Below are 27,540 nucleotides of genomic sequence, written 5' to 3' on the forward strand. Positions count from 1 at the left end.
GTTGTGAACAACCTGGCGGAAGGGATAGAAGGTAGAGTTTGTCTATTTGCGGATGATACTAGGATCTGCACAGAGTGGACACATCTGAAGGAGTAGAGAGAATGAAAAGTGATTTAAGAAAACTTGAAGAGTGACCAAAGATTTGGCATCTGGGATTCAATGCCAAGAAGTGCAGATTCATTCATCTGGCGTGCGGCAGTCCAAAAGAGCATTAAGTGATCGGCAGTGAAAGACTAATGTGCACAGACTGGGAGAGGGATCGTGATGTGATAGTGTCTGATGATCTGAAGATGGCAAAGCAATGTGACAAGGTGATAGCTAAAGCCAGAAGAATGCTGGACTGCATAGAGAGAGGAATAACCAGTAAGAAAAAAGAGATGATAATGCCCTTGTAAAGGTCCTTGGTGAGGCCTTACCTGGAGTACTGCGTTCAATACTGGTGCCCATATCTCAAAAAGGATAAAGTCAGGATAGAAGCGGGCCAAAGAAGAGCGACCAAAATGTCAGTATTGGAAGACTTATGAGGAGAGGCTGAAGGATCTGAATATGTACACCCTGGAAGAAAGGAGGTGCAGGGGAGATATGATATAGACCTTCAAATACCTGAAAGGTTTAAATGATGCACAATCATCAAACCTTTTCAATTAGAAAGAAATCAATAGAACTAGAGATCATGAAATGAAACTCCAGGGAGGAAAACTCAGACCCAATGTCAGGAAATATTTCTTCATGCAGAGGGTGGTGAATGCCTGGCATGCCCTTCCAGAAGAGATGGTGAAGATGAAAATAGTCAAGGAATTCAAAGGGGCATGGTATAAACACCATGGATCCCTAAAGTCTAGATGTTGGAAATAAAGGAAAGAGTGCATGGGGGTAACTGGAGGTAACTTGCTGGTGTGGCAGTTGCTACCCTTAACAATTAAGACTTGACATTGTTAATGCAACTCCATCATTGCTGTCTGCCTCAATAGCAGTGAGAAAAAGGGAATTGGAATCAGACAGCAAACAACAAGGGCCCCAACTTTTATGGTTTGGGGAACAAATAAAAATAAACATGGGGGTAACTAGCTGATGTGGTGCTTACTACCCTTAGGGGTAGATTTTCAAAGCAGCGTGCGGGCGTACATGTGCGCTACCCGGCATGCACACATGTATGCCTGATTTTATAACTTGCATGTGCCGACGCGCGCAAGTTATAAAATCAGGGGTCAGCGTGCACAAGGGGGTGCACAATTGTGCACCATGCATACGCCGAGCCACGCTACTTTCCCCCGTTCCCCTTAATCTAACCTTCCTACCCCTTCCCCACTCCTTACTCTAACCCCCCCTCCCAAACCTTTGTCAAACCTTTTGTGCCTGCCTGGAGGCAGGCTCAGGTTGCACATGCCGGCAGTCTGCCGGCACGTGATCCTCCAACACAGCAGCAATGGCCGCTGTGTCGGAGGCCTCTGGCCATGCCACACCCCGCCCATGCCCTGCGCCTTTAGTAAAGCCCTAAGAATTAGACGCGACCCGGGGCTTTACGCGCGTTGCCAGGCCTTTATAAAATAGGCCCGGCATGTGTAACCCCCCTACTTGCATAAATCCTCTGAAAATCCGGCCCTTAATCACTAAGGGGGTCATTTATCAAAATGCTATACGGTGTTTTTGCATGCGTTAAGGGCTTATTGCATGCGAAAATGCCTTTAACGAGTGCGAGTATGGTGTGATGCAAATCTGAAAAACAGGAGGAATTAGAGAGTGTCAACCATTTTGAGAGAGAAAGAGAGAGCGAGAGCGAGAGAGAGAGCGCAAGCCTAGCTGTAATACCCGCACCCTTAGATAGATATTTATGTCTCTATGGGAGGCCCACCTAGTAACTCGAGGTGAGGTTTAGGTATTAGTGTAGGGGTTAGGGGCCACTTTGAAATTCAAAGTGAGACATACGAATAGAACAGTGCTCTCTTGTGAAGATTTGATGACCCTCGGAGTGAGGAAACTCACTCAAAGATGATATTTGTGCAATGTTCTCTCAACCTAGCTTGATGGCCTCATCAAGCTAGGTTGAGAGAACATTGCACAAATATCATCTTTGAGTGAGTTTCCTCACTCCGAGGGTCATCAAATCTTCACAAGAGAGCACTGTTCTGTTCATACGTCTCACTTTGACTGTCAAAGTGGTCCCTAACCCCTACACTAATACCTAAACCTCACCTCGAGTTTCTAGGTCGGCCTCCCATAGATTTATAAATACCTATCTAGGGGGCACACATTATGGCTAGGCTCTTGTTCTCTCTTTCTGTAAACATGGTCCCCCCAGCGGTTGTATGTAGGAAATACCACATTCTGGCACTTATCTCAAAGTGCAAAAAAGTTTTGTGGTAACTGAGGTATTAGCAAAAATTGCAATAAACTGCCTATTACCATAAAACATTTCTATCACAGGTGATATTTATTGCACTTTGATAAATCCAGGCCTAAGTCTGATACTTTTGATACAACTCCAACATTGCTCTCTGCTTTCATGGCATTGGTTAAGGGAAATTGGATTCAAACAGCATCCGAGGGCCCCTGAATTTTATGGTCTGGTAAACTGATAAGCATGGGTGTAGCCTGCACGGTGGAGCAGATAATGGCATAAGCTTGCTGGGTAGACTGGGTGGATCATTTGGTCCTTTTCTGCTGTCATTTCTATGTTTCCATGTTTAAATGCAGAATGATATTTTGCAAAAAATATTGTGTTATTTTGACAAATAAATATGCAGAATTTAGCAGATTTTAAGAAAATGTGTGTGCAGAATTTTTAATTTTTTGGTGAAGAATTTTCATTTTTTTTGCACAGAATTCCCCTAGGAGTAATAACTGTATAAACTCATGCTGTTTGGTTCGGATAACTTTTCAGTTATCTGTCTAAATGGCTTTTCAATATCTACCCCAAATAGTTTAGGGTCCGATTATTAAATCCTCCTATTCTGTGTCTATGGGAAAAATGCTTAGTACATAGGGCCCTTAATATGGTATATACAATATATTACAAACCTTAGGTTTTTAAGTTTAGGATGCATTACATTCTTTAAGTAATTTTGTAGTGCCTGGATGGTTTTCTTATTAGCAAACAGTAAAGGACATACTGCTAGCATTCAGAAATTCTATGTGGCCCTACTATTCTGCTATTCCAGAAGAATAAGCAATAGCTACTGCTCCTCCTGCCAAATGAAGTGGCTTTTGAAAGCTCATTCAATTAGTTTGAAGAATAATCAATATAATTATCCATTACCAAATATAATTGACTGACAAAGCCCCAGAGTGCTGTAAGGAAAGCACAACACTCTTAGTGGCTACAAGGTTACATAGCTGTAGATAGATATATGAGGTAAGCCACTGCAGGGAGATGAAGTATGTTTCTAATAATGAGAGAGATATGTGAGAGTTTGATTGCTAACTTAAGAGCCCGATGGAGTATATTTTCAAATCTGCTTAACAATGGAGATTAGTGACTAGATTGGCGCTGAACAACTAAGTTGCTCAAATTTTGGGCTGTCCTGGGAATGGGATTGTCAAGGGGAAAAAATGAGGCTACTAGTGCTGATTTTGGTTGACTAACCCTAGGTAGAGGGATAGTTGACTTGAATCTAATTGACTAACTCTGCTCCCAGAGCCGGTGATCCTGTCACCCGATTTCATAACAAAGAACCTCTTTTTTTCTTGCTCCCTCCCCCCATGCACACATACATTTCGCCCTGATCCCTTTTCCCACTCACGCAACCAAAAAAAATCCAAGTTGTTCCCAGAAATTGCCCTCATCCCCAGTTCTACCCAACTGATCTCTTATAGAAAGTTGTCCCCAAAACATCACCCTGATTCACTCCTACTTCCCTGATCTACAAAACAAAAATTATCCCTGGACACTTCAAACTCCCTTCCCCATTGCCTGATCTCATAAATAAAGTTGCCCCAGACATTGCCTTGTTTTCTCCTTCCCATTCTCCTCTTCTAAAAGAAAGTAGTCCCCTGACAGCTCCCATCCTTCATTTAACCCCCTAGAACAGTGTTTCCCAACCCATTTCTGGAGGCACACCTAACCAATCTGGTTTTCAGGGTAGCCACAATGCATACATATGAAATACATTTGTATACACTGGGTCTTTAATGTATGCAAATCTATCTCAAAATTAGATCGGTGTCAAGAAGTACTTTAATTATAAACGGTAAAAACCAATGCCCGACTGGTGCCGAGTTTCGCCCATACAACATGGGCTGCTTCAGGGGCTATGTATGTAAAATTACAACGCATGGGGCCATCATCATCTTAAAAGGCCACCTGTGGCCCAAAATATGCCCCACCCACCACCACTGTGTAAAATACAACCATTGCCTGTCAAGGCAACCCAACAGGAAAAAAAAATATAAACAAATAGAATAAAAAGTCACGTAGCTATGTCCCAACCCCCTTCTCAAAATCCACCCTTGTCGAGAAAAGTAATCCCCCCTGGTCCAAACCCCCCATCTATCCAAACCCTCCCTCCCCCATGGTAGAAGACATTCCCACCCCATCACCCCATCCTAAACCAATCTCCAGACTCTCACCCCCTGGTAGTCTAGTGGGGCCTGGAGCACCCCCTAGGCTCCATGTCAGTTCCCACCATCTTTTAAAATGATACCAACTGGTCTTTGCCCTTATCATGGGGGGGGGTTTAGATACTTTCCAGGGCTAGGGGTTTTGAACTGGGGGGAGTTGGAATGGGGTGTGTGTGTGATTTTCTTTTAAAAGGAAGGGGTTTGGAAAAAGGATGGGGTGACTCCAAGTGACTTTTTATTTCTTTTTTTTTTAGTTTTGCCCCTGCTGGGCTGTCTCTGGACCCACAGGAAAAATCTTTTCCGCATGGGAGTGAGTTACTTTAGGACTGCTGGCCCTTTAAATTTCATGCATGGAGCACTGGAATGTGCAGGGCCAGATTTAAGATTCTGACACTCACAGGCAGGACTGGGGTGAGGTCGGTGTCCCCCCAGGAGCTCGGGCAGCAGGGATTTCACCACCAAAGACTGCAAAGCAGGGGAGGGCTGTTTGGCCAGAGTGCCTCGGTGGCGCATCTTTGAAGTGGCAGTAGCACATGGCTCTAAAGTAAGTGGGAGAAGGATCCACTTGGCCTGGGTGTTTGGTGCCTTCAAAATTTGGCACCCTAGGCAGTTGCCTATGTTATCTATTCCTAAATACAGGTCTGGGGATAAGTGTTAACTTCCCAATGCTCCTGCTGAAAAGTTAGCAACAGTTCCCGAAATTCAATTAACTTTTTCGCAAAAAAGGAGGTTTGTGTTATTTTTGCCAAGCCACGTTATTTGATTTGCATGAAATTTTGTATGGATGAGGTGCTTTGCGTGTATTTTAAAATTTTATGCATGCAAAACAACTCATTTCAATATAGGGTGGGGTTTTGGCCAAAATATCGTCTGAAAAATAGTGTTTTTCACACAAAAAAAATGCTATTTTCTGCATGTTAAAACCTTATCCATGGCTTAGTAAATATAACCCCAAATCTGGAAATAATATGTTAACAAGACTTTAAACTATCAAGTAGGAAAGTATGTCTTTGGGAACACTTGCCAACAGAAATATATAGAAGGGCATGCTGAGAGCTAGTGCTCTATGCTGGTGATCACTCCATTCCAGAAATGCCCCTTCCTTCCCCATATCTTACAGGATATGGCAGAAGGGGGAGAGGGGAAATGTATAACCCACTCCAGCTTTCCTAAGCCCAGCATCTGCTGAACGTAGAACATAGCTAGCCATCCTACAATCCCTCTCCTTCTCTTACAAAACTTATTTTTATACGAGGCATCATTTAACTTGCTAAACATTTCCAGTCAGTCCTTTGCACATTTTTTCCTGCTTTGTTCATTTATTTTCTAAGTTGATTCTAGGCCACTTTTTTCAAAAGAAACATTTGAATACTGCCAAGAGATGGCACCGAGAAGGGGGAATTCAATTTTACCATGTAATTTCAGTGCAATTGTTTATTGCTATCAGTGCCTCTGTATTAGGGATGTGCCTCTAATTTCTTTAAACAAGCATGATTTTAGAAATATAAAATAACTGTAATATGAACTTTATGTGCATTAGTAGGGGGGAGGAGGTGGAAGTATATGAAGTGGTGTTCGGGGGGGGGGGGGGGTATGTATGTATGATTGGGATGTGTGCATCTGGGTGTGGGTGGATGAGAAGGGAGTCAGTCTGTAACTGCTTCCCATAGAAAGCAATGGGGATTTTGTTGGAGGCATGGTTCTGCAAAAATACTGACCCGATCTTTCTTTTTTTTTTTTTTAATGTCATCCAAGATATTCACATTTCCTTACTTTAAGCCACATTTGGAGAATTTCTCTATCCATTTTTGGAGAATTGTAATGCTTACAGACAGACATGCATTGATCCCTTCTACATAATTCTTTTCAACATTCCACAGTTGGCAAGCACGTTGCACATTGTTCAGTGTGCATGTGTAAAATAAACAATCTTTGTGATGTTACACTGTTATTGTCCAGCATAATTTATGCCACACATTTTTTTGTTGTGATTTCTCTATATGTGTGTGTTGTTCACTCTGCCCTCCATAATTTAAAAAAAAAAAAAAAAAAAAAGAGTTTTTAAACATGAAATTTATTTCCAGTATCCAAAGTAACACTATAAAAATTTGCAAAAGTTGGGTATGGTGGCTCAGGACAGTGCTGTGTGCACTGCAGCAAAGAAGTCCTAGATTTGATTCCCAGACCTGGCTATTGCTCTCTGGGTCAGTTGGGGATGCTGTGGAGGTAGAAGCAATCTCAGCCATCACTTAATGGTGTCACCAATTGGCCAAACTCAGGTCGCATGAGCAATCAGGTTCCTATGGGAGCTGTAGTCTGTGGAACCAACCAAGTATTGTCATTGTAATAGCTGGACTGATCTGGGAGAGCGTTATAAAATAAAGAAAAAATTCCAGGTAGTTGTGCATGAACTGTTAAGGCATAGCCAACTGCTCTGGAAGACCAAGGGGTAGATTTTCAAAAAACGCGAATAGGCGTACTTTTGCTGGCGCATCAGGCGCCAGCAAAAGTACGCTGGATTTTAGTAGATACGCGCGGAGCCGCGCGTATCCACTAAAATCCTGGATCGGCGCGCGCAAGGCTATGAATTCTGTATAGCCGGCGCGCGCCGAGCCGCGCAGCCTACCCCCATTCCCTCCAAGGCCGCTCCGAAATCGGAGCGGCCTTGGAGGGAATCCTCTAACGCCCTCCCCTCACCTTCCCCTCCCTTCCTCTACCTAACCCACCCGCCCGGCCCTATCTACACCCCCCCCCCCTTACCTTTCTCCGGGGATTTACGCCTCCCGGAGGGAGAAGTAAATCCCCGCGCGCCAGCGGGCCGCTAGCGCGCCGGGACGCGATCTGGGGGCGGGTCCGGAGGGCGCGGCCACACCCCTGGGCCGCCCCGGGCCGTAGCCACGCCCCCGGGCCCGCCCCCGGAACGCTCCCGACACGCCCCGAAAACGCCGCGCGGTTCGGGCCCGCCCCCGACACGCCCCCCGACACGCCCCCGACACGCCCCCCGAAAACCCTGGGACTTACGCGAGTCTCGGGGCTCTGCGTGCGCCGGTAGGCCTATGTAAAATAGGCTTACCGGCGCGCAGGACCCTGCTCACCTAAATCCGCCCGGTTTTGGGCGGATTTAGGCGAGCAGGGCTCTTAAAATCCGCCCCCAAGGGAACAGGAGAAAAACTGCTGGGTCAACTCCCTCCCCCCAATAAATCTACAACAACCTTGCAAAAATAACCCTACAGAAAAATAATGTATTCTGATTGTGTTACCAATATCTTACTAGCCTTGTTTGATTTTAACCTTTATGCTGCTTAAAGTCAAATTGGTTACTGTGCCAGTTCATTTGTAAATGGAGAAATAAGGTCAACAAATAAATTGTAGGTGACACCTTTTTATTGCATGACCTTAATATATTTATGGCTAGCTTCCAGGTTACTGAGCGAGACTCCATAAGCCTAGCAAGGCCAGAATAAAGAGATTTGTACTTTTATTGTGTATTGTGGTGCATTCCATGTTTTTATGTTTTGATTTTGCTTGTGAAGTGGATGCACTGGGCTTGTTTCTTAGATTGAAGCAAGCTGGATATTTCAGTTAACTCTCCAAAGACTGTGCTACATTCTCATTTCTCATTGTTTAGAGAGATACATTTTTGTTAATTCTTTTTCATTTTCTCCAGTCCTTTTTTTTTTATCTTTGATTGCACAGATGGTCAACTCTGGTCCTCGAGAGCCACAAACAGGTCAGATTTCAGGATATCCACAATGAAAATACATGAGATATATTTGAATACAATGGAAGTAGTGCATGCAAATCTATCTCATGCATATTTCGACTCCCTGGTTGACCACTAGATGGCCCTAGATCCGTGTGATAGGAATTTTACAGCTAGAAGATGATGCCATCCTTTCAGCATCCCCCTCAGAGGCTGTCTGAGATGGGCGCAACTTTTTCCTATAAGTGGGGGCTAGGAGGAGGTAAGGTGTAGTTTTTTGGTTTGGTTCTTGAAGAGGAAATAACTCTATTAGTTTCTTTTGCCTAAGTGAGGCCCAAATCCATCACTAGGTAGAATTTTGATTAAGGGAAATCCTTGCTAGGCACTGCCTGCCAGTGTAGGGCTACCCTGAGGTTAAAGAGAGACATTGGTTGAGGGGTTTGACTAAGTTGAAGATTTTTGGCTGGAGGTGAGACCTCTAGCCTTTTGGAGATGGCTATCTCCTGGATCCAGAGGCTGGGCAACTGAAGATCTGTATGCAATTGTATAAGGAGAAAGGGGCTACAGTGATAGTTCTCACTCCAGAAGAGATTTTTAGCTGTTTGCGGATTTTGGCCATTTTTTGTTATTGAAGAGGTTTTTGCCACCCCTCCTCAGTAGGGGCTGGGGCATTGGCAGTTCAGTCCTGAAGTGGGATAACAGACCTTCCTTTCTGAGAGGTCATAGTCAGTGAGAAGAAGGAGGAAGATACTGAAGACTCACAGAGGGATCTCCACACCAATAGGGACCAGTACACAGGGTGGGGACAGGGCATCAGGTAAGATCTGTCTGTGATATACAGGGACCCCCTTGCAGAGTGGGGATATCCCAAAGACCGGGCCTTTCCCTCACTCAGAGAAGTAGCTAAGGAACCTGAGAGCTGGAACTTACACAGAAAAAAGAGGACAACTAGCTGTAACTGCAGTTTTGATGACTGGACATTTATTTAACATTTTAAATAAAATCAGTAAAATATTCTTTGCATGCCCAGTCCCGTGTCCATCTCATCTGTCCCAAGTCCACATCACCTAATCAGAAAACAGACACTCGGTTGAGAGACTCACACTAAGCATACCTTCTCCCCACAGAAAGGATTCACTCTTGGGGTTAAAACAAACAGGAAGGGACAAGCATGCCCCTCCTGTTTGCGTGCCCTTGAAAACAATGCCACTTCCAAGAAAAGGTTACATATTCATTGTGGACATTCTGAAAACCTGGCCTGTTGGTGGCTCTTGATGCAGAAGAGACATTCAATATTGACTACTGATCAAAATCATCTCTTTAAGATAAAATGTTATGCCCTCTAATAGTATCTTATGCAAATTTAAGTCTACTATGCACATCAAAAGAAAGTCTACTAGGACAAATAAAAGAGTACCTGTAAAGGGTATGTAAACAAATATATTAAGACTTTTAAACAGAAGCTTAGTCCTTTAGTTCCCCAGCCAAGCTATAAATCTGTCTGTATCAAATGTTCATAAATAATAAAATGATCACAGATCATCAACTTGTTAGGATCAGATATTTGAATTGGATTGCTCAGAAGATACTACTTTTATATGTATACATGTTTTGGAGCTCTAAAATCCTTCAGTTACTGCCATTTCCTGCAGACTATTTGACCCATATTTTACTGCAAGGACTTAACAGAGACTTGGGGGCAGATTTTTAAAAAGTACGCGAGCGCATACTTTTGTTCGCGCACCCGGCGCAAACAAGAATACGCCGGATTTTAATAGATACGGGCGTATCTTTTAAAATCCGGGGTCAGCGCACGCAAGGCTGCGCAAAATCCGCAGCCTGCGCACGCTGAGCCGTGCAGCCTGCCTCCGTTCCCTCCGAGGCCGCTCCGAAATCGGAGCGGCCTCGGAGGGAACTTTCCGGCGCCCCCCACCTTTCCTTTCCTTCCCCTAACTAACCCACCCCCCAGCCCTAACTAATTCCCCCCCACACCTTTATTGCTGCCGGCGCGCCATGTTCCGGTCCAGGGGCTGGTCCGGAGGCTGCGGCCATGCCCCCGGAACGCCCCTGGATCGGAACCACAGCCGCGGCCCCGCCCCTGGAACGCCCCCGATGACGTGCCGGCCGCGACATGCCCCGACACGCCCCGACACACCCCAACACGCCCCCCAGGAAAGCCCCGGGACTTTTGCGCATCCTGGGGCTTTGCGCGCGCCAGCAGCCTATACAACATAGGCTCGGCGCGCGCAGGAGGAGCTTGGGGCAGGTTTTTGGGGGGTACGCACGTATCTTATGTGCGTACCCTTTTGAAAATCTGCCCCTTGGTGTTAGGAATTATGGACTCTTGGACAGAGGTGGGATTGTTGTTACCTGAAGGGTTGGGCCCACAGGTCCCCACTGTCGGGAGGCGAGGCTGGCCAGGAACAGAGGCAAGCTGGGACTTCGCCGGAACCTCTTTATGGCTGGTCCCGGAGAGAGCAGGTGACTGGATGCAGAGAGAGTCAGAGAGGTTAGGTACAGTCCAAGACAGGAGCACTCTCAAAGGGGGAAGGAGAGGGAATCTCCAGGGAGGCAAGACCACTGTAGCTCCAAAGACTATAGTGCAGGGCCCTGTGGGAATGGCCTCGAGATGAGGAGGCGCAGGTGCGGAGGCTTGAACGGCGGTATGCTGAATAAGGGCTAGAGCGGGGAACCTGCTGTAGCAGGTGCCAGTAGGGTAGCAACGTAGGATTCCAAATGGAGTAGCGCTGAGCCTCCTCCCTGAGGAGCGGGAGGCTTCGAGAGAGAGTCCAGGTGAACTAGCGCTGAGCCTGGCCCCGAGGAGCGGGAAGCACCGAGAGAGAGTCCAGGTGAAGTAGCGCTGAGCCTGGCCCGGAGGAGCGGGAAGCACTGAGAGAGAGTCCAGGTGAAGTAGCGCTGAGCCTGGCCCCGAGGAGCGGGAAGCGCTGAGAGAGAGTCTAGGTGAAGTAGCGCTGAGCCTGGCCCCGAGGAGCGGGAAGCGCTGAGAGAAATTCCAGGTGAAGTAGCGCTGAGCCTGGTCCCAAGGAGCGGAATGCGCTGAGACAGAGTCCACAGAGAACTGAAGCGCAGGAACAACAGGTCCGGTGAGAAGGAACAGGTCCGGTGAGAAGGAACCAGGAACCAGGGAGCTTGTTGCCAAGTCGGTTAGTGGTGGCTGGAGGTGTAGCTTAAATATCTCGGGCCTGTGATGTCATCAGCCGGGGACCGGCCTGAAGTTCCTGCCATTGGCCCTTTAAAGGGAGGACAGCTGGCGCGCGCGTGCACCTAGGGAGGGCCAGGGTCGAAACGCTGGGCGGCGGCATGTCAGCCGCCACATGGAGCAGGGGGAGCCAGGAGGAACTCGGCAGCAGTGGCTGGCAAACACCACGAGAGTACCGGGGGTAGTGAACCATGCATGACAAGAGGTGAGTTGAGGCAGCCGCGTCCAGCAGCCATAACACTTGGGTTTCTTAACTCATGACCAGACATAATTCTGCTGTCACCTTCTTATATCTCTTCAAACACATCAGCCCCCACTCTCACGTTCCCTTCACATCAACATTGTAATGTAATCTATGATTCACTTGCTTGTTTAAGCAACATCTTTTGCTTTGACCTGCTCATTTTGTTTTGACCTGATGAAGGCACTGTTAGCTCCTGAAAGCTACTCAAGAAATGCATTGTTCGTCCAATACTGCAAAAATATATTACTTTATATGTTTTGTTTATTGACCTTTATTTCTTTGCATTAATGTGGACTAATACAGCAACCACCCCATGCATGTAAGATAAAGCTTTTGCATTTCATTGGGCATGACTAAAAATATATATTTCTAGTGTAATTATTCTGATTCTGAAAGAGAACAAAGTGACAGCAATGGAGACCAAAGTTTTCCATCTACTATTCACTGAACAGGTACAGCAGGAAATGTAACACTACCCTGCCAATGTGCTCCAATCCTGCTCTGGAAGGACCATGTCTATGTGTCAGAGTAAAATTCAGTCTCCATGTCTGTTCAGTTCATGGCCAACAGTTGGGCCATTTGGTGTCAAACTTTAGTGGTCCACTAGAAACTGAACATGGCAGCCGCCCACTTAGATCACTAAATCATTTCCAGAGACCATTGACTTTGCTCACTATTGGCCTAAGTCATGTAAAGATTAATAGACTCTATAACCACATGCCAGTTCCATGAGCCTTCCAGTTAAGAATATAAGAACATAAGATTTTCCATACTGGCTCAGATCAAAGGTCCATCAAGCCCAGTATCCTGTTTCCAACAGTGGCCAATCAAAGTCACAAGTACCTAGCAGGATCCCAGAAGATTGATAGATTCCATGCTCATTATCCCAGGGATAAGCAGTGGATTTTCCCAGGTCCACCTTAATAATGATTTATGGACATTTCTTCCAAGAACTTGCCTGAACATTTTTTAAACCCAGCTAAGTTAACTGCCTTAACCCCATTCTCCAGCAATGAATTCCAAAGTTTAATTAGATATTGAGTATTAAAAAAAAATGTTTTTCTATTTGTCTTAAATTTATTACCTAGAAACTTCATTGTATGTCCCCTAATCTTTGAGGTTTTTGAAAGTGTAAACAACTGATTTGTGTTTACCCATTATTCTATAGACCTGAAGGAGTATTGAGAGGAAAAGAAGATTTTAGTGATAGCTGAAGAGGATCTGTAAGTGTTGCTTGCTGGGTAATATTGGGACTTAAAAGTTTGGAGAGAGGTGAAATTGTAGGGTAAATTAATTTTTAGTGTGTGTGCCTTGATTAAAAAGTAGGAAAGATAAGTAATTTAGGGGCAGATTTTAAAACATATGCGCGGGTGTATATTTGTGCGCGCAACCCAGTGCGCACAAATGTACGCACAATTTTATAACATGCGCGCGTAGCTGCACGCATGTTATAAAATCCGTGGTTGGCGCGCACAAGGGGGTACACATTAGTGCAAATTGTGCGCGCTGAGCCCTCAGGGAGCTCCGCTGGCTTTCCCCATTCCCTCCAAGGCCGCTCTGAAATCCGAGCAGCCTCAGAGAGAACTTTCCTCCCCCCCACTTTCCCCTCCCTGTCCCGCCCCCCAGCCCTAAAGAACCCCCCCATACCTTTATTTTGGAAATTAAGCCTGCCGGCCAACTGCTGGCATGCAATCCCCCTGTGCCGGAGTCCTCAGCTACGCCCCTGGACCGCCCCCAGACCTCCACGCCATGCCCCCGGACCATCTGCCCCGCCCCCGTCCCACCCCCTGTCCGCCCATTCAGAAAAGCCCCGGGACATACGTGCGTCCCAGGGCTTTATGCACACCGCCGGGCTTTTTGAAAATAGGCCTGGCGCGATTAACCCCCCCTATGCGTGTAAATCTTTGAAAATCTGCCCCTTAGTTTGTGTGTGAGCACCTTGATTTAAAAAAGGCTAGGAAAGGCAAGTAATTTCTTTTAGTTTGTGTGTGTGTCTTGATTGTTCTAAAGGTTAAGAATGCCAGGTAATTTATTTTAGTTTGGTTGTGTTCCTTGATTTTAAAAAAAGGCCAGAAAAGGCAGGTAATTGCTTTACCTATCTTTCTTTCCTTCCTACCCACCCCAAGCTCATTGGGGTGTACATGTTCCTTGTTTAAAAAAAAAAAAAAAAAGGATAGGAAAGGCAGGTTATTGCTTTTAGTATCTTTCTTTCCCTCTCATTGACCCCAAGCATATTCTTTGATTTATAGACTCTTATCCCATATAAGAGGACAAGAGATATTTTCACTTCAAAAATCAACAGGGGATATATTTAAAACAAGGGAGTGACCTAGCCCTTATCAATTAGATTAATTGTTCCTTTGCAGGTCATTGCCAAATTAATATTAAATACACCACATAAATTTAAAGAACTCTGACTTACAAACCCCTACTCCCATAATAACCTAAATTAACTAAGAACTTAACAATATTAAGATGTAGACAGCAGTCCAACAGTGAAATAGAGTCTTTCCAGTGTTTTGCACTGAGTGCCACATATATGATTATCTACCAGATGTTGAGACGTTGTATGTGTGCGCCCGATGCAAAGAGCTCCTGTTTGTCAGAGAACAAGTCTGATCTCTGGAGGCTAGCATGGTAGACCTGGAGAGGCTGAAACATTCAGAGAAGTATATAGAGGAGACCTTCAGAGAAACAGTAGCCAAGTCTCAACTCCAGTCCGGCAGCCCCTGTGCTGCTTTGGAGGAACAAGGTCACCTGGTCAGAGAGCATCAGCCTGGTGCATCAGGAAATGATCCTATAGCAAGGACCAGCTGTCCAGGTGATGCATTGTCCTCTTGCACCGAGAATGAGTTTCCAAGGGCTAGTGCCTAGGAGGGAAGGTTTAGGGTGGCTGTCACAGTTGGTGATTCAGTTATTAGGAAAGTAGATAGTTGGATGGCTGATGGACATGAAGGTTGCTTGGTAAATTGCCTGCCTGGTGCAAAAGGCAGTGAACCTCATGCGTCATCTCGATGTGATTTTAGACAGTGCTGAGGTGGAGCCGGCTGTCGTAGTACATGTGGGTACCAATGACACAGGAAGGTGTGGGAAGTCGGTTCTGGAAACCAAATTTAAGTTCTTGAGTAGAAAGTTGAAATCCAGAACCTCCAGGATAGCATTCTCTGAAATTCTCCCTATTCCATGCACAGGACCTCAGAGGCAGGCAGATCAAAGTCTCAATGCATGGATGAGATGATGGTGCAAGGAAGAGGGCTTTAGTTTTGTTAGGAACTGGGCAACATTTTGGGGAAGGGGGAGCCTATTCCGAAAAGATGGGCTACAAATTAACGAGGGTGGAACCAGGCTGCTGGCGCTAAACTTTAAAAAGGAGATAGAGCAGCTTTTAAACTAGAACATGGGGGAAAGCCGACAGTCGCTCAGCAGTGCATGTTTCAGAGGGAGGTATCTTTATAGATACTATAATAAAAAAGGAGTTAGGGCATCTTGATAGAGAAGTTCCAATAAAAGCAAAAGGCCTAATTTTAAATCACCGGTGTGCGTAAAAATTGCGAGGTATGCGCATGGCCCAGCCATGCGTGTGTCACAGGGATTTCAGAACACCCGTGGCCATGCACGTATCTTGCAATATGCGCAGAAGAGCCAGCTTTGAAAAAAGAGGCGGGCTGGGGGCGGGGTCTGGATGGGGTGGGGGCCATTAGGCGTTGTCCTGGTGAAGCGTGCTCTGGCAGCTGGCAGTCCGGCCGGCGCACACAACTTACTGTTGCTCAGGAGAGCAGGTAAGTTGAAAAATTTTAAAAATTAGGTTAGTTGGGGGGAGTTTAGGGCTTAGGGCAGAGAGGGAAAAAGGGAGGAAGGTTTGCTAGGGGGATTAGGAAGTTTCCTCCCAGTCTGCTCCTTTAATGGAGAGGACTGGGAAGGAACTGGGGAAAGGCCTAGTCATATCAGCGCATGTTTCTTAAAATATTTCCCTCCTTGAGCGTGCGAGTCAGCACCTGCCCGCCCATGCACACGCCAAAAAAAAATAGGGGGCGCATGTGCACGCGGGTATCAGATTTTATATCATGTGCACAGCGATGCATGCATGTTATAAAATCTGCGTGTCCATGTGCATGCACTGGGAACCGCATGCACATGGGCGCCCATGCGCAGCTTTTAAAATTTATCTGAAAAGTAGCCCATATGTCTATAAGTAAAAACCACCTGAGTTAAGAGTCCAAATTACCCTTGTCAACTCATAAACAGATTGTTAATTCAAATAAAAAAATGTACCTTGAAATGTCTATATGCACGAAGTCTAAAAAGTATGATGGAAGAATTAGAATGTATGGCACTGAATGAATCTATAGACTTAATTGGCATCTCAGAGACTTGGTGGAAGGAGGACAACCAATGGGACAGTACTATAGCAAGGTACAAATTACATTGCAATGATGGGAATGGATAAACCTGATGGGAGGGTGGCACTTTATGTTAGGGATGGCTTAGATGGTAGATGTAGAGACCAATAGAATAAAGATCTTGCAGGAGACTTAGGGGTAGATTTTAATAAAGTATGCCCGTGCGAACAAGAGTACACTGGATTTTAATAGATACAAGCGTAGCCGCGTGTATCCTTTAAAATCTGGGGTCGGTGCGCACAAGGCTGTGCAAAATCAGCAGCCTGCACGCACCGAGCCGCGCAGCCTGCCTCCGTTCCCTCCGAAGCCGCTCCGAAATCAGAGCAGCCACGAAGGGAACTTTCCTTCCACCCCCCCGCACCTTCACCTCCCTTCCCCAACTAACCCACCCCCCCAGCCCTATCTAACCCCGCCTACCTTTGTTTCAAGAGTTACGCTTGCCCAAGGTAGGCATAACTCGCATGTGCTGGCTGCGAGATTCCCCGGCCCGGGAGCAGTTTCGGATGCCTCGGCCACGCCCCCGGAATGCCCCCGGGGTGGAACCATGCTCGTGGCACCGCCCCCAGATGATGCACTGTCACGACACCCCCCCCCCCAGGAAAGCCCCAGGACTTACGCGCATCCCGGGGCTTGTGCGTGCCGCTGAGCCTATTCAACATAGGTTCGGCGCGCAGGGGGAACTTGGAGCAGGTTTTCAGGGGGTATGCGCATATCTTATGCGCGTACCCCTTTGAAAATCTGCCCCTTAATGCACAGTAGAATCTTTATGAGTGAAATTCCATGTGTAATGGGAAGAGTGTAGTAGTAGGGGTACAATGACATCCATCTGGCTAAAATGAACAGACGGATAATGAAATGCTAACAGAAATTAGGGAAGCTAGCATATTTGGTAGCACAGTAATAATGGGAAATAAATTACCCCAATATTGACTGGATAAATGTAATACCAGTACATGCTAGGGAGGTACATTTTTCTAGATGAAATAAATGACTGCTTCATGGAGCAGTTGGTCCAGAAACTATTGAGAGGGGGAGCCATTTTTAGAGATGTGAATCGGAACCAGAATTGGATCCGATTTCAGTTCCGATTCACATCTCTATAGATGTGAATCGGAACCAGAATCGGATCCGATTTCAGTTCCGATTCACATCTCTATAGATGTGAATCGGAACCAGAATCGGATCCGATTTCAGTTCCGATTCACATCTCTAGCCATTTTAGACTTAATTCTTAGAGTAATGACGGATTTGGTACAAGAGGTAATGATGGTGGGACTGCTCAGCAATAGTGATCATAACAAGATCACATTTGACTTACTGACTGGAGGCAGGGCATTAATTAAATGTATAGCTCTAGCATTAAGCTTTCAAAAGAGAGACTTTGATAAAATGAAGAAAATAGAAAAAAACAGAAAGATGCAGCTACAAAGGTTAATACTGGACATCAGGCATGGTCATTGTTTAAAAATACTATCTTAGAAGCCCAGTACAGATGTATTTCATGCATTAAAAAAATAGAAGGAAGGCCAAATGACTGCTAGCATGATTAAAAGGTGAAGCAAAAGTTCTGATCTGAGAGAGAGGGGTGAAAGATTTATTTATTTATTTATTTTTTAAATTTATTGTTTTTATATACCGACATTCGATCTCAATTGAGATATCACACCGGTTTACATTCAGGTACTGTAGGTATTTCTCTATCCCCAGAGGGCTTACAATCTAAGTTTTTGTACCTGATGGATAGCAGGATTAGAAATTGGTGGGGTAGCACTTTGTCACCCCCAAAATTTGTCAGTCTAGACACAAACCTAATGGACCTGTGTATAAATCCAGAACAAATGTCAGTTACAGGTATTCTGGAATGTGATTTTAACTGGTTTTCTTGTTGCAATTTTAGGCCCGTGGCCAAAAAAGGAGCAAGGGTGCAAAAGTGTTCAGCGTGGTCAAATCTGTGGCGTGCGATACCGCACTGCCATAGCGTCAGTAGAAAAGATGTAGGTATTCCAGTGCTACTGCCGGCGATAATGTGCGAAACATTATCACCTACAGCGCTACCGGGCCCTCATTTTACTAAATCCCGCCCAAACTCCTCCCCTTTCCCTCATTTACATTTTAACATTACGATGCGGTAGTTATCGTGTGGGTTAGGGTGTAATCGCGTGCAATAATGCCCTAACGCCCGCAATAATGGCCCATCACGATTTGAAAAATGACCCCCTTAGAGAATTCAGGTGGCAGTACTAGCTGGAGCACCTGGCATAACTGTTGGCTCAACTTCTTTCTTTTGTGGTCTTATGCCACCTTTTCTTTTTGTCTTGATATTTTTAACTTTTTATGTTTTAATACTTTCTGAGAATTAACTGTGTGGTCCTTTTCTGTAGCCATGCTTCCATCTTCATATGCCAAGTATCAAGCTTGTAGGTTGAATATGTCTCTGTTTGTTAAGTATTTGCCTCTCCCCATTTGTAGCATTCACAGCTTGAATATAATGTTACAAGTATGGTGCTAAATATCTTTAACAGACCTTTTTGTGATGAGTAAATTTATAGGAGTCAGACTGACTAATTTACGTTAATATTGTATACTAGAAATGGGACCATGCTACACCTTGAAACCTTTTATATCTTATTTTCCTCGTATAATGATTTCTTTTCATCTCTGTTCTATTTTAGATTCCTGCCTTTGCTAAGAAGACCATTACCATTACAGTGGGAGTTTACAGTAAATATTGTGTATGGCGTGGTTAAGGTTGCAGCCTCTGACTTCGGCCTTCCTCCACTTTGGACTGGTTACATTTTTTTTGTTTCTGCAAGGTTTGCATGTAAATGCTGGGGTAACTGGAGACCCTCCCAGTACAGTACAAAATAATTCATGCTCAGGATCTTCTGACTGCAAAGAGGGGGTTATTTTGCCAATATGGTATCCAGAGAATCCATCTCTGGGGGACAAAATTGCCAGAGTTATTGTCTACTTTGTGGCAATGATTTATATGTTCCTTGGAGTGTCCATCATAGCGGATCGTTTTATGGCATCCATAGAAGTCATCACTTCACAGGAGAAAGAGATCACAATAAAAAAAACCAATGGAGAGACCACCACAACTACTATTCGGGTCTGGAACGAAACTGTCTCCAATCTGACTCTCATGGCACTTGGTTCTTCTGCTCCTGAAATTCTTTTGTCATTAATTGAAGTGTGTGGCCATGGATTCACAGCTGGAGAGTTAGGACCTTCAACCATTGTTGGTAGTGCAGCTTTCAATATGTTTATTATTATAGCAATTTGTGTCTATGTGATTCCAGATGGGGAAACCAGGAGGATCAAACATCTAAGAGTGTTCTTTGTCACAGCTGCATGGAGCATCTTTGCTTATATCTGGTTGTACATGATTCTGGCCGTCTTCTCTCCAGGAATAGTTCAGGTTTGGGAAGGTTTACTCACTCTCTTTTTCTTCCCTATCTGCGTTTTCCTGGCATGGGTGGCAGACAGACGACTGCTTTTCTATAGGTACATGCACAAGAAGTACCGCACTGACAAGCATAGAGGAATTATGATTGAGACAGAGGGAGAGCATCCTAAGGGGATTGAAATGGATGGCAAAATGATGAATTCTCATTTTCTGGATGGCAGTTTGATAAATATGGAAGGAAAAGAGGTAGATGAGTCTCGCAGAGAAATGATCAGAATCCTCAAAGATCTGAAACAGAAACATCCAGAAAAGGACTTGGACCAGCTAGTAGAGATGGCAAACTACTATGCTTTGTCTCACCAACAAAAAAGTAGAGCCTTTTACCGCATCCAGGCAACCAGAATGATGACTGGTGCAGGCAACATTCTAAAGAAGCATGCAGCAGAGCAAGCTAAGAAGAGCTCCAGCATGAATGAGGTACGAACAGATGAACCTGAGGAGTTTATGTCTAAAATTTATTTTGACCCATGCTCCTACCAGTGTCTTGAGAATTGTGGAGCTGTTATGCTGACTGTAGTGCGGAAAGGTGGTGACATATCTAAGACACTTTATGTGGACTACAAAACAGAAGATGGCTCAGCCAATGCCGGAGCTGATTATGAGTTTACAGAGGGAACAGTGGTCTTCAAATCAGGGGAAACACAAAAGGAGCTCTCAGTTGGGATTATTGATGATGATATCTTTGAGGAGGATGAGCATTTCTTTGTACGACTTAATAATGTACGAATAGCTGAGTCCCATGAGCCCTTAGATCTTAACAATCTACATTACCCTAAAGCTGTTTTGGCCTCTCCTTCCATTGCTACAGTGACCATATTGGATGACGACCATGCAGGCATCTTTACATTTGAATGTGATGTTATTCATGCCAGTGAAAGCATTGGTGTGATGGAGGTGAAGGTTCTAAGGACATCAGGGGCTCGAGGTACAGTCATAATCCCCTTTAGGACAGTTGAAGGGACAGCAAAGGGAGGTGGAGAAGATTTTGAAGATGCTTATGGGGAGCTGGAGTTCAAGAATGATGAAACTGTGTAAGTAAAAATTATTTTTTTTAAATTGTATGATATAGTATTCACCAAGTCTAGCTCCATCTCAGGTGAAAAGTAATATTAAGAAAATAACTATTTTTTCTAAATCTCCTTCATCTTCTATACTTTACCTTTTTTTCATTCCAAATCCCTAAAGCAGCACTCACACATCTAAAATGCTTAATCCATTATCCCTTTATAAAACTCAATGAATATAGGTTCTGGAAGAAGTACAGCACATAGGATCATGTTTTGAAAATGTATTAGGAACCATGTGTTTTTTTGCTTTTATATACTTTGTTTACAGTTTTTGATGATGGAAGTAATTGGATTTTTATTAACTAAATAATACTGTTATCTATGCATTGAGTCCTAAGTGCATGGCTGCTTACAGGTAATCCAAGATGTACCACTTTGGTAGCTCTTTGTCCCATTGTGAACATTTATCTCAAAATATGGATTCTGTGTAATAAAACGATAGTGCAACATCATACAATCACCTTGAATAAGAAAGTCATCATTTTACATATTGAATCAGTAAGAATTCCTGTAACTGCCCATTAGCTGTAATATACTTACAAAGGCCTAGCAATGATTCTTAGTTACAGCATTTCTTTGGGGGGAGCTGGAGATATGCAGTGACATTTGTTCTGTGATCTGAACCTTAATGTTGCCTTCTCTGAGCTCACTACTCCTTAACAAATTGTCTTTCTATAACCTCCTGCCCCCAGCTTCCCACTGCCCAAAGTTCCTGTTCATGATTTAATCCATGACAGGAAATTAAAATGTTCTCCAAAGCAAAAATAAAGCTCTGGAGCACAGTGTTTTCATATAAAATGACACATTTATGCCACCATCAAACCTGATGGCTATCTGTTATTTTATCAATCCAAAAATGCTTTATAAAATTATTTACTAGAAATCTGTGGGTGTAGGGTAGGTTATAAAGAGCAAAAACATGTCTAATTGATTTAAGTAGTTGACTTTAACACACAGCAGAAATGAAAAATAATTCTTAGCAAAGTAAGAATCAAGGTGTAAGCTCAAAACTCTGTGAATCTGTAAAATAAGTCAAATCTCAACCGGCAAGAGGAAGAAGTATACAAAAAAAAAAGTATGTATAAATAAGAACATAAAACATGCCTTACTAGGTCAGACTACTAGGTCAGACTATCGAGCCCAGCTTCCTGTCTCGATGGTGGCCAATCTGGATCATGTGGAAGAAGTAACCAACAGATCCAAATGGGGAGATCTACTTTCCGTACTTCACTCCCATCTCCAGGCAGTAATATTCGGTGGTGATCCCCAAGCCTAGATGATGAATAGTTGTTAATGGACCTATTCTCCAAAAACATGTCCAAACCATTTTTAATCCTAAACAACTGGGATTTGGACTACATCTTCCAACAACACATTCCATATCATGATTGTGCATTGACTGGAAAAAAAACCCACTTTCTTAAATTTCTTTTAAATCTGCTGCCAGTTAGCTCTATAGAATGTCCCCTAGTCCAAATATTATTTGAAAGGGTAAATAACTGTTACTTATTTACTTGTCCCCATAGCTAATGATTTTATAAACTTCTCTCATATCTCCTCTCAGTCACTGCTTCTCTTGGCTCAAGAACCCTAACCTTCGAAGAGGGACATTCCTTAACTTGCCCTTTTTTGTATTTTTCTTGTTCTGCTATATCTCTTTTGAGAGGGGTTGATCAGAACAATACTGAAGATGTGGATCTCCACCATGGCATTATGAAAGTCTCGGTTTACTTCTCTAATCCTTTCTAATTCCTAATGTTCTATTTGCTACTGCCCACTGCTCCAGCTCAGAGGACTCCAAGGTTCTTTTCATGACTAGTGACTCCTAATGTGGAATCCAACATTGTGGTTATGTAATTAGGATTATTTTTCTCTATGTACATCATTTTGCATTTATCCATATTAAATTTCATCTGCCATTTAGACATCCAGTTCCCCAGCCTCATTTGCAGTTCTGCAATGTACTCCTCTTTTGATTACTTTGTGACATCTGCAAATCTGATCACCTCACTCTTCTTTATTCCCTTTTCCAAACATTAATACATATATTAAACACTGACCTCAGTATAGATCCCTGGGACTCTCCACTATTTACCTCTCCATTGCAAAAACTGACCATTTATTCCTATTCCTTTAACTAGTTAACAGTCTACAACAGGTTACTATCTCCTATCCTACGACTTTTTAATTTTCTAATGAGATACTTTATCAAATACTTTTAAAAATCCACATACACAATGTAAACAAGCTCACCCTTATCTACATACATATTTACATCTGCAAAGAATTCCAATAGATTTGTAAGACCCAGTTTCCCTTTATTAACTGAATTTTGGCTTTTGCACATTAAGCCATGTTAATCCATATTTCTGTTCTTAATCATTTCCACTATTTTACCCAGTACCAGCATCAGACTTAATGGATAAGTAGTTTCAAGGATTACCTCTGTAGCATTTTTTGAAAGTTGGTGTTACGTTAGCTTCCTTCCAGGCCTCAGTTATAGAATGATAGGTTACAGATTGCCAGTAGAAGCTTTGTAATTTCATATTTGAGTTCCTTTAGAACCCAGGGGTGAATACCATTTGATCCCAGCGATTTCTTACTGTTTAGTTTGTCAATTTACTTTAGCACTTCTTCCAGATTTACATTGATTTGTGTCAGTTCCTGTGAGTCTTCACATATGAAGAATGGTTCCAGTGTGGGTATATCTCTAATATCATTGTCATGAAGATTTAAGCAAAGAATTCATTTCATTTTTCTGTGAAGACCTAGGGGTAGATTTTTAAAGTTATGCGCGGGCATAGATTTGTTCGCGCAACCTGGAGCGGCCTTGGAGGGAACTTTTTTTCCGGCCCCTCCCCCACCTTCCCCTCACTTTCCCTACCTAACCCACCCCCCAGCCCTAACTAAATCCCCCCACCTTTATTCAGAAAGTTATGCTTGCCCGAGGCAGGCGTAACTTGCGCATGCTGGCAGGCTGCTGGTGTGCCATTCCCCGGCCCGGGGGCTGGTTTGGAGGCCTTGGCCATGCCCCCTGAATGCCCCTGGCCCGGCATCACGCCCCTGGCCCTGCCCCCGGAATGCCACGAATGACTGGGGTAAGGCAAGGAAGGAAATGTAAGCATTTTTTAGCAGGGAGGGAGGGGAGAGGCCTGGGCTGGCAGCAATCATCTTGGGAAAGTATTAAAGTTGCCAAGTAGAGGAACAGCTGAGGGGGTGGGGGGCAGATACATATGGTGGTTGGGGGGTGGCCTTGGGTGGGGAGGCCCGCAACTTAGTTTTTTTTTCCTAAGATGCACTACGTACCCAAATATCTCTGAAGATATCTGGGTAAGTAGCGAGTTATCCGGCCACATGAGGCCGGATCAGTTTAGACTTGTTTTGAAGCAGGTCTAAAATTATCCGCTTAATCTATCTGGATATACCTCATATTTGTCTAGGTTAGCTGAATAACTCAAACCCCCCCCCCCCCAAAACACCCTCAAAACTCCCATTTTTTAACTGTCTAATTATAGCCGGATAACTACTTATCTGGCTATAATTTAGATGGACAATTGGCTGAATATGCCACATTTGCCATTTAGACGGATAACTTTTGAGTTATCCATCTAAATGGCTTTTAAGTATGGACCTCTAAATGCATTCCTTTTATTCATATTCACAGCTTGTTCATTTTTAGCAGTTGATTCAAATAATTTGGAATCATTCATATTTATCTGCTTTGTATTTATATCTACCTGATCTCCTTCAGCTACTTCCACATCCTCTCTATCAGGTACTCTATTTTTCATGCTTTAGCAATATCTTTTGGAGATACCTCGTTCCAAACCATGGGCTCCTCAGTGACTGTTAGCTTTCCTCCAGAGTCTAGCTTAAAAACTGCTCTATCTTCTTTTTAATTATTAGCACCGCAGCTGGGTTCCATTTTTGTTAAGGTGAGCTCACTCCACTGGTACGGCCTGCCTTTCCCCTTTCTAAGAAAGTTCCCTAACTTCTAATAAATCGAAAGTTGTCCTCCCCGTACCAGCCTCTCAAGTTGTTGGCTTGATAACTCACCTTGACTTTGATGTGTTTGGGATTTTAAATGAAGACTCCAGTAAGGTTGCTCATTTCCTGTGAAACAGTGAACGAGATACATTGATGGGGCAGTGAAGGTGCCAACATGGAGACCAGGATAGCACCTGGAGTGACAGACTTCTAAAATGCAATCTCTACAATATATGCTAAGTAAAATGTGTGTTGCAATGGTACTTGCCTACACTAATAGACTACCCAAGCAAATCTACTCAATATTTGCTACATCAAATTTTTAAATGGTTCAGTATGGAGAGAATTTTCAAAAGGATTTGTATGCGTAAAAGTATCATTATATCATAGCAATTTCCAAAACCCATTTATGTGCGTAAAACCTTTTGAAAATTCATTGAAATTGCAAAGGTTTTATGCACATAAATCCTTTTGAAAATTATCACCTATATTTTGTGGAAGAACAAAGAAAATAGTAATACTGTAATACTGTAATACTGTAAACCGGCACGATGTGAAAACGGTTGCCGGTATATAAAACAAAATAAATAAATAAATAAATATATGGACACTTGGTTTGGAGATGGGCAAATGTCTCACGTAAGGGATTGTATCTTCAGCTCTTTCTTTCAAGGAAAATTGGAAGGGCAGAAAAGGTCCCATTCCTTAAGTCAAGTAGAACATGCTGAAATCTTACTGTTTGCACTTTGCAAAGTTTTGGACAGTATTACTATTTTCTTTGTTCTTCCAGTACATCTTGTTCAAATTTTAATGGGCTAAAGGAAATCTATAACTATAGGTATTAGAACACAAAGACAGCAAAAAAGAACAATTCTGACTAGGTCAAAACTGTCCCAGTTTTGAGGTACCTGATGCTGAATGGTCACTGTAGCATGCCCTTTCAGTTTTATACCTTGAAACGCATTATCTCCTTGGATAAAATGCTCCCCTCGTCCCCAGATATAACATTGACTCCTTGCCATTTCTAAACAAACTAGTGGAAAATTTTGTATTCCATGCTTTTGCAATATTTCACCAGTTATAGTTTATACTGTGTATTATGCATGTGTGAAAGACTTGGAGTGTGTGTGCTGCACATCTTACAAGCTTATGTGTCTATTTGGGGGACATATGATGGCAACTATTTTTCTTGATTCTGTGGTCAGTGTCACTGAAACTGAAAGACCAAGTCCCCTCTCTCTTGCATCTTTTAAATGTTGCATCACTCAGAGAAGGAAAAGGTAGATATTGCTCTTTCAGTATGTTTCAGAACTCATTAGATACAATTTGTCATATTGAAACCTGGGAAACAAGATACAGGATGAGATGGGTATACAACATATCACTCAATATAGCCCATCTCCCACTGTATGCACAAGATATTTTTATTATATTCTTGCACTTGAATTTGCGTTCTAGATTTTAAGTATTATTGACATTTTTTGATGTTAGCACAATGGAGCTATAAATGAATGGGGAAAGAAAAAACTATTAAAAGGCCTGTGGGGATGAAGAATTAATAAGGTTATGATTGTTTTTTTAAATGACTTTTTTTTCAGATCATGTTGCTTGGATAAAGCAGTGCTTTATTTCTGGTGTGGCAACAGTAGTATTGGGATAACAAACAGCTTGCTATAGTAGAGTCTAAGCATGCTGTGCTCTTAGCAGTATGACATTTAGGATGCAGATCTTTTTCTATAGTATGTGACTGTGTTCTTTGTTGCTCAGCTTTCAACATACTGCATGGTTTTGGAGACACAGTTTCAGTCTTCCTTTGGAAGGTAGGGACACACAGTATGGGATCAAATCATGGAGATTTCATTAGAATTCTTTTTAGTTTTTCAATCATACAGTTTCTTCTTACTCCTGCAAGACTGAAGTACCTGATGTGAGCATTTACTGGGAAACTGTACTGTGTTTCTCCCATTATTTTTGTCTGTGGAATAATGCTTAGTACCTTTGTCTCACTGTTTTGTTATGTTTTAGGTTATCTGTGGGTTCTGAGTTTTGATTAATTAGAACCTGGCTGTTATTCCTTTGTGTCAGCATTCAAGCCTTTCGAGATGAGTAATATACAGAGTCCATAGTCCAGTAGTCAGAGAGATAGAGCAAGATCAAGATTCATAAAACTTTTGAGACCTGATTACAACACTTCCACCTGAAACGGAGAAACAACAGAGCAGGAACCAAACTGAAAACTGTTGGTTTCCTAAATTACTTTCCCTTTGGTCACTTTGAACTGCTGAAAGCAGTAAAAGTATAAATTGTAGATCTTTTATTTAAGATTACCACTTAACCATATTCTGTGCAGTTGAATGAAAATTGAGATAGTATTGTATAGGCTGTTGCTCACCAGTCTGATCAAATGTAGATTACACACTATAAGAAAGGTTACGGTCTGACAGCCTTCGAGGCTAACTGGTTCTAGTTTTGTCCCATTGCATCTTATCATCTTGCCTTTCATAGAAAAATTGGAACTATGCATCCATCTTTGTTTTGAAACACTGCCCCAGCCAACAAAGTTCTTTTGACATTCTTCTACAGATGTTATGACCCTCGTGTTAATTCTGTAAGATGGAAAAATATGTTGGTGATAATGACTGTCTTTACAGTTTCTACAGTTGCCAGAATTGTGTTAGATGTGGTACTAATGAAACTGAGAAGCTTTCGGAGGATTAATAGATTTTTAAATCAATCAGTGTAAAGGAGTAGGAGGCCTTAGATTTTCGGCTTTATGCACACCCACATAACAAGAACCTCTTATGGGCTGAGTTGAAGATCCTGTGTTCAAGAAGGGGCTTATGGAGGTGATGCTAACCTTCACATTTAGGAATGGTTGCAGCTGCAGTTTATT

The 27,540-nt window shown here is 43.3% G+C and overlaps 1 protein-coding gene across 5 annotated transcripts in view; it reads left to right on the top strand.

Moving 5' to 3' along the window:
• Positions 1-27,540, top strand: part of SLC8A3 (solute carrier family 8 member A3) — a 476,729-nt gene that overhangs the window by 60,500 nt on the left and 388,689 nt on the right. For all 5 annotated transcript variants that reach the window (XM_029598768.1, XM_029598770.1, XM_029598769.1 and 2 more), the window contains exon 2: positions 18,797-20,624. In XM_029598768.1, the coding sequence (XP_029454628.1) occupies positions 18,859-20,624 (1,766 nt within the window). In that variant the 5' untranslated portion in view covers positions 18,797-18,858. The remainder of the gene's footprint in view (positions 1-18,796; positions 20,625-27,540) is intronic.

Source organism: Rhinatrema bivittatum, chromosome 4 (assembly GCF_901001135.1).
Source record: "Rhinatrema bivittatum chromosome 4, aRhiBiv1.1, whole genome shotgun sequence".
NCBI lineage: Eukaryota > Metazoa > Chordata > Amphibia > Gymnophiona > Rhinatrematidae > Rhinatrema > Rhinatrema bivittatum.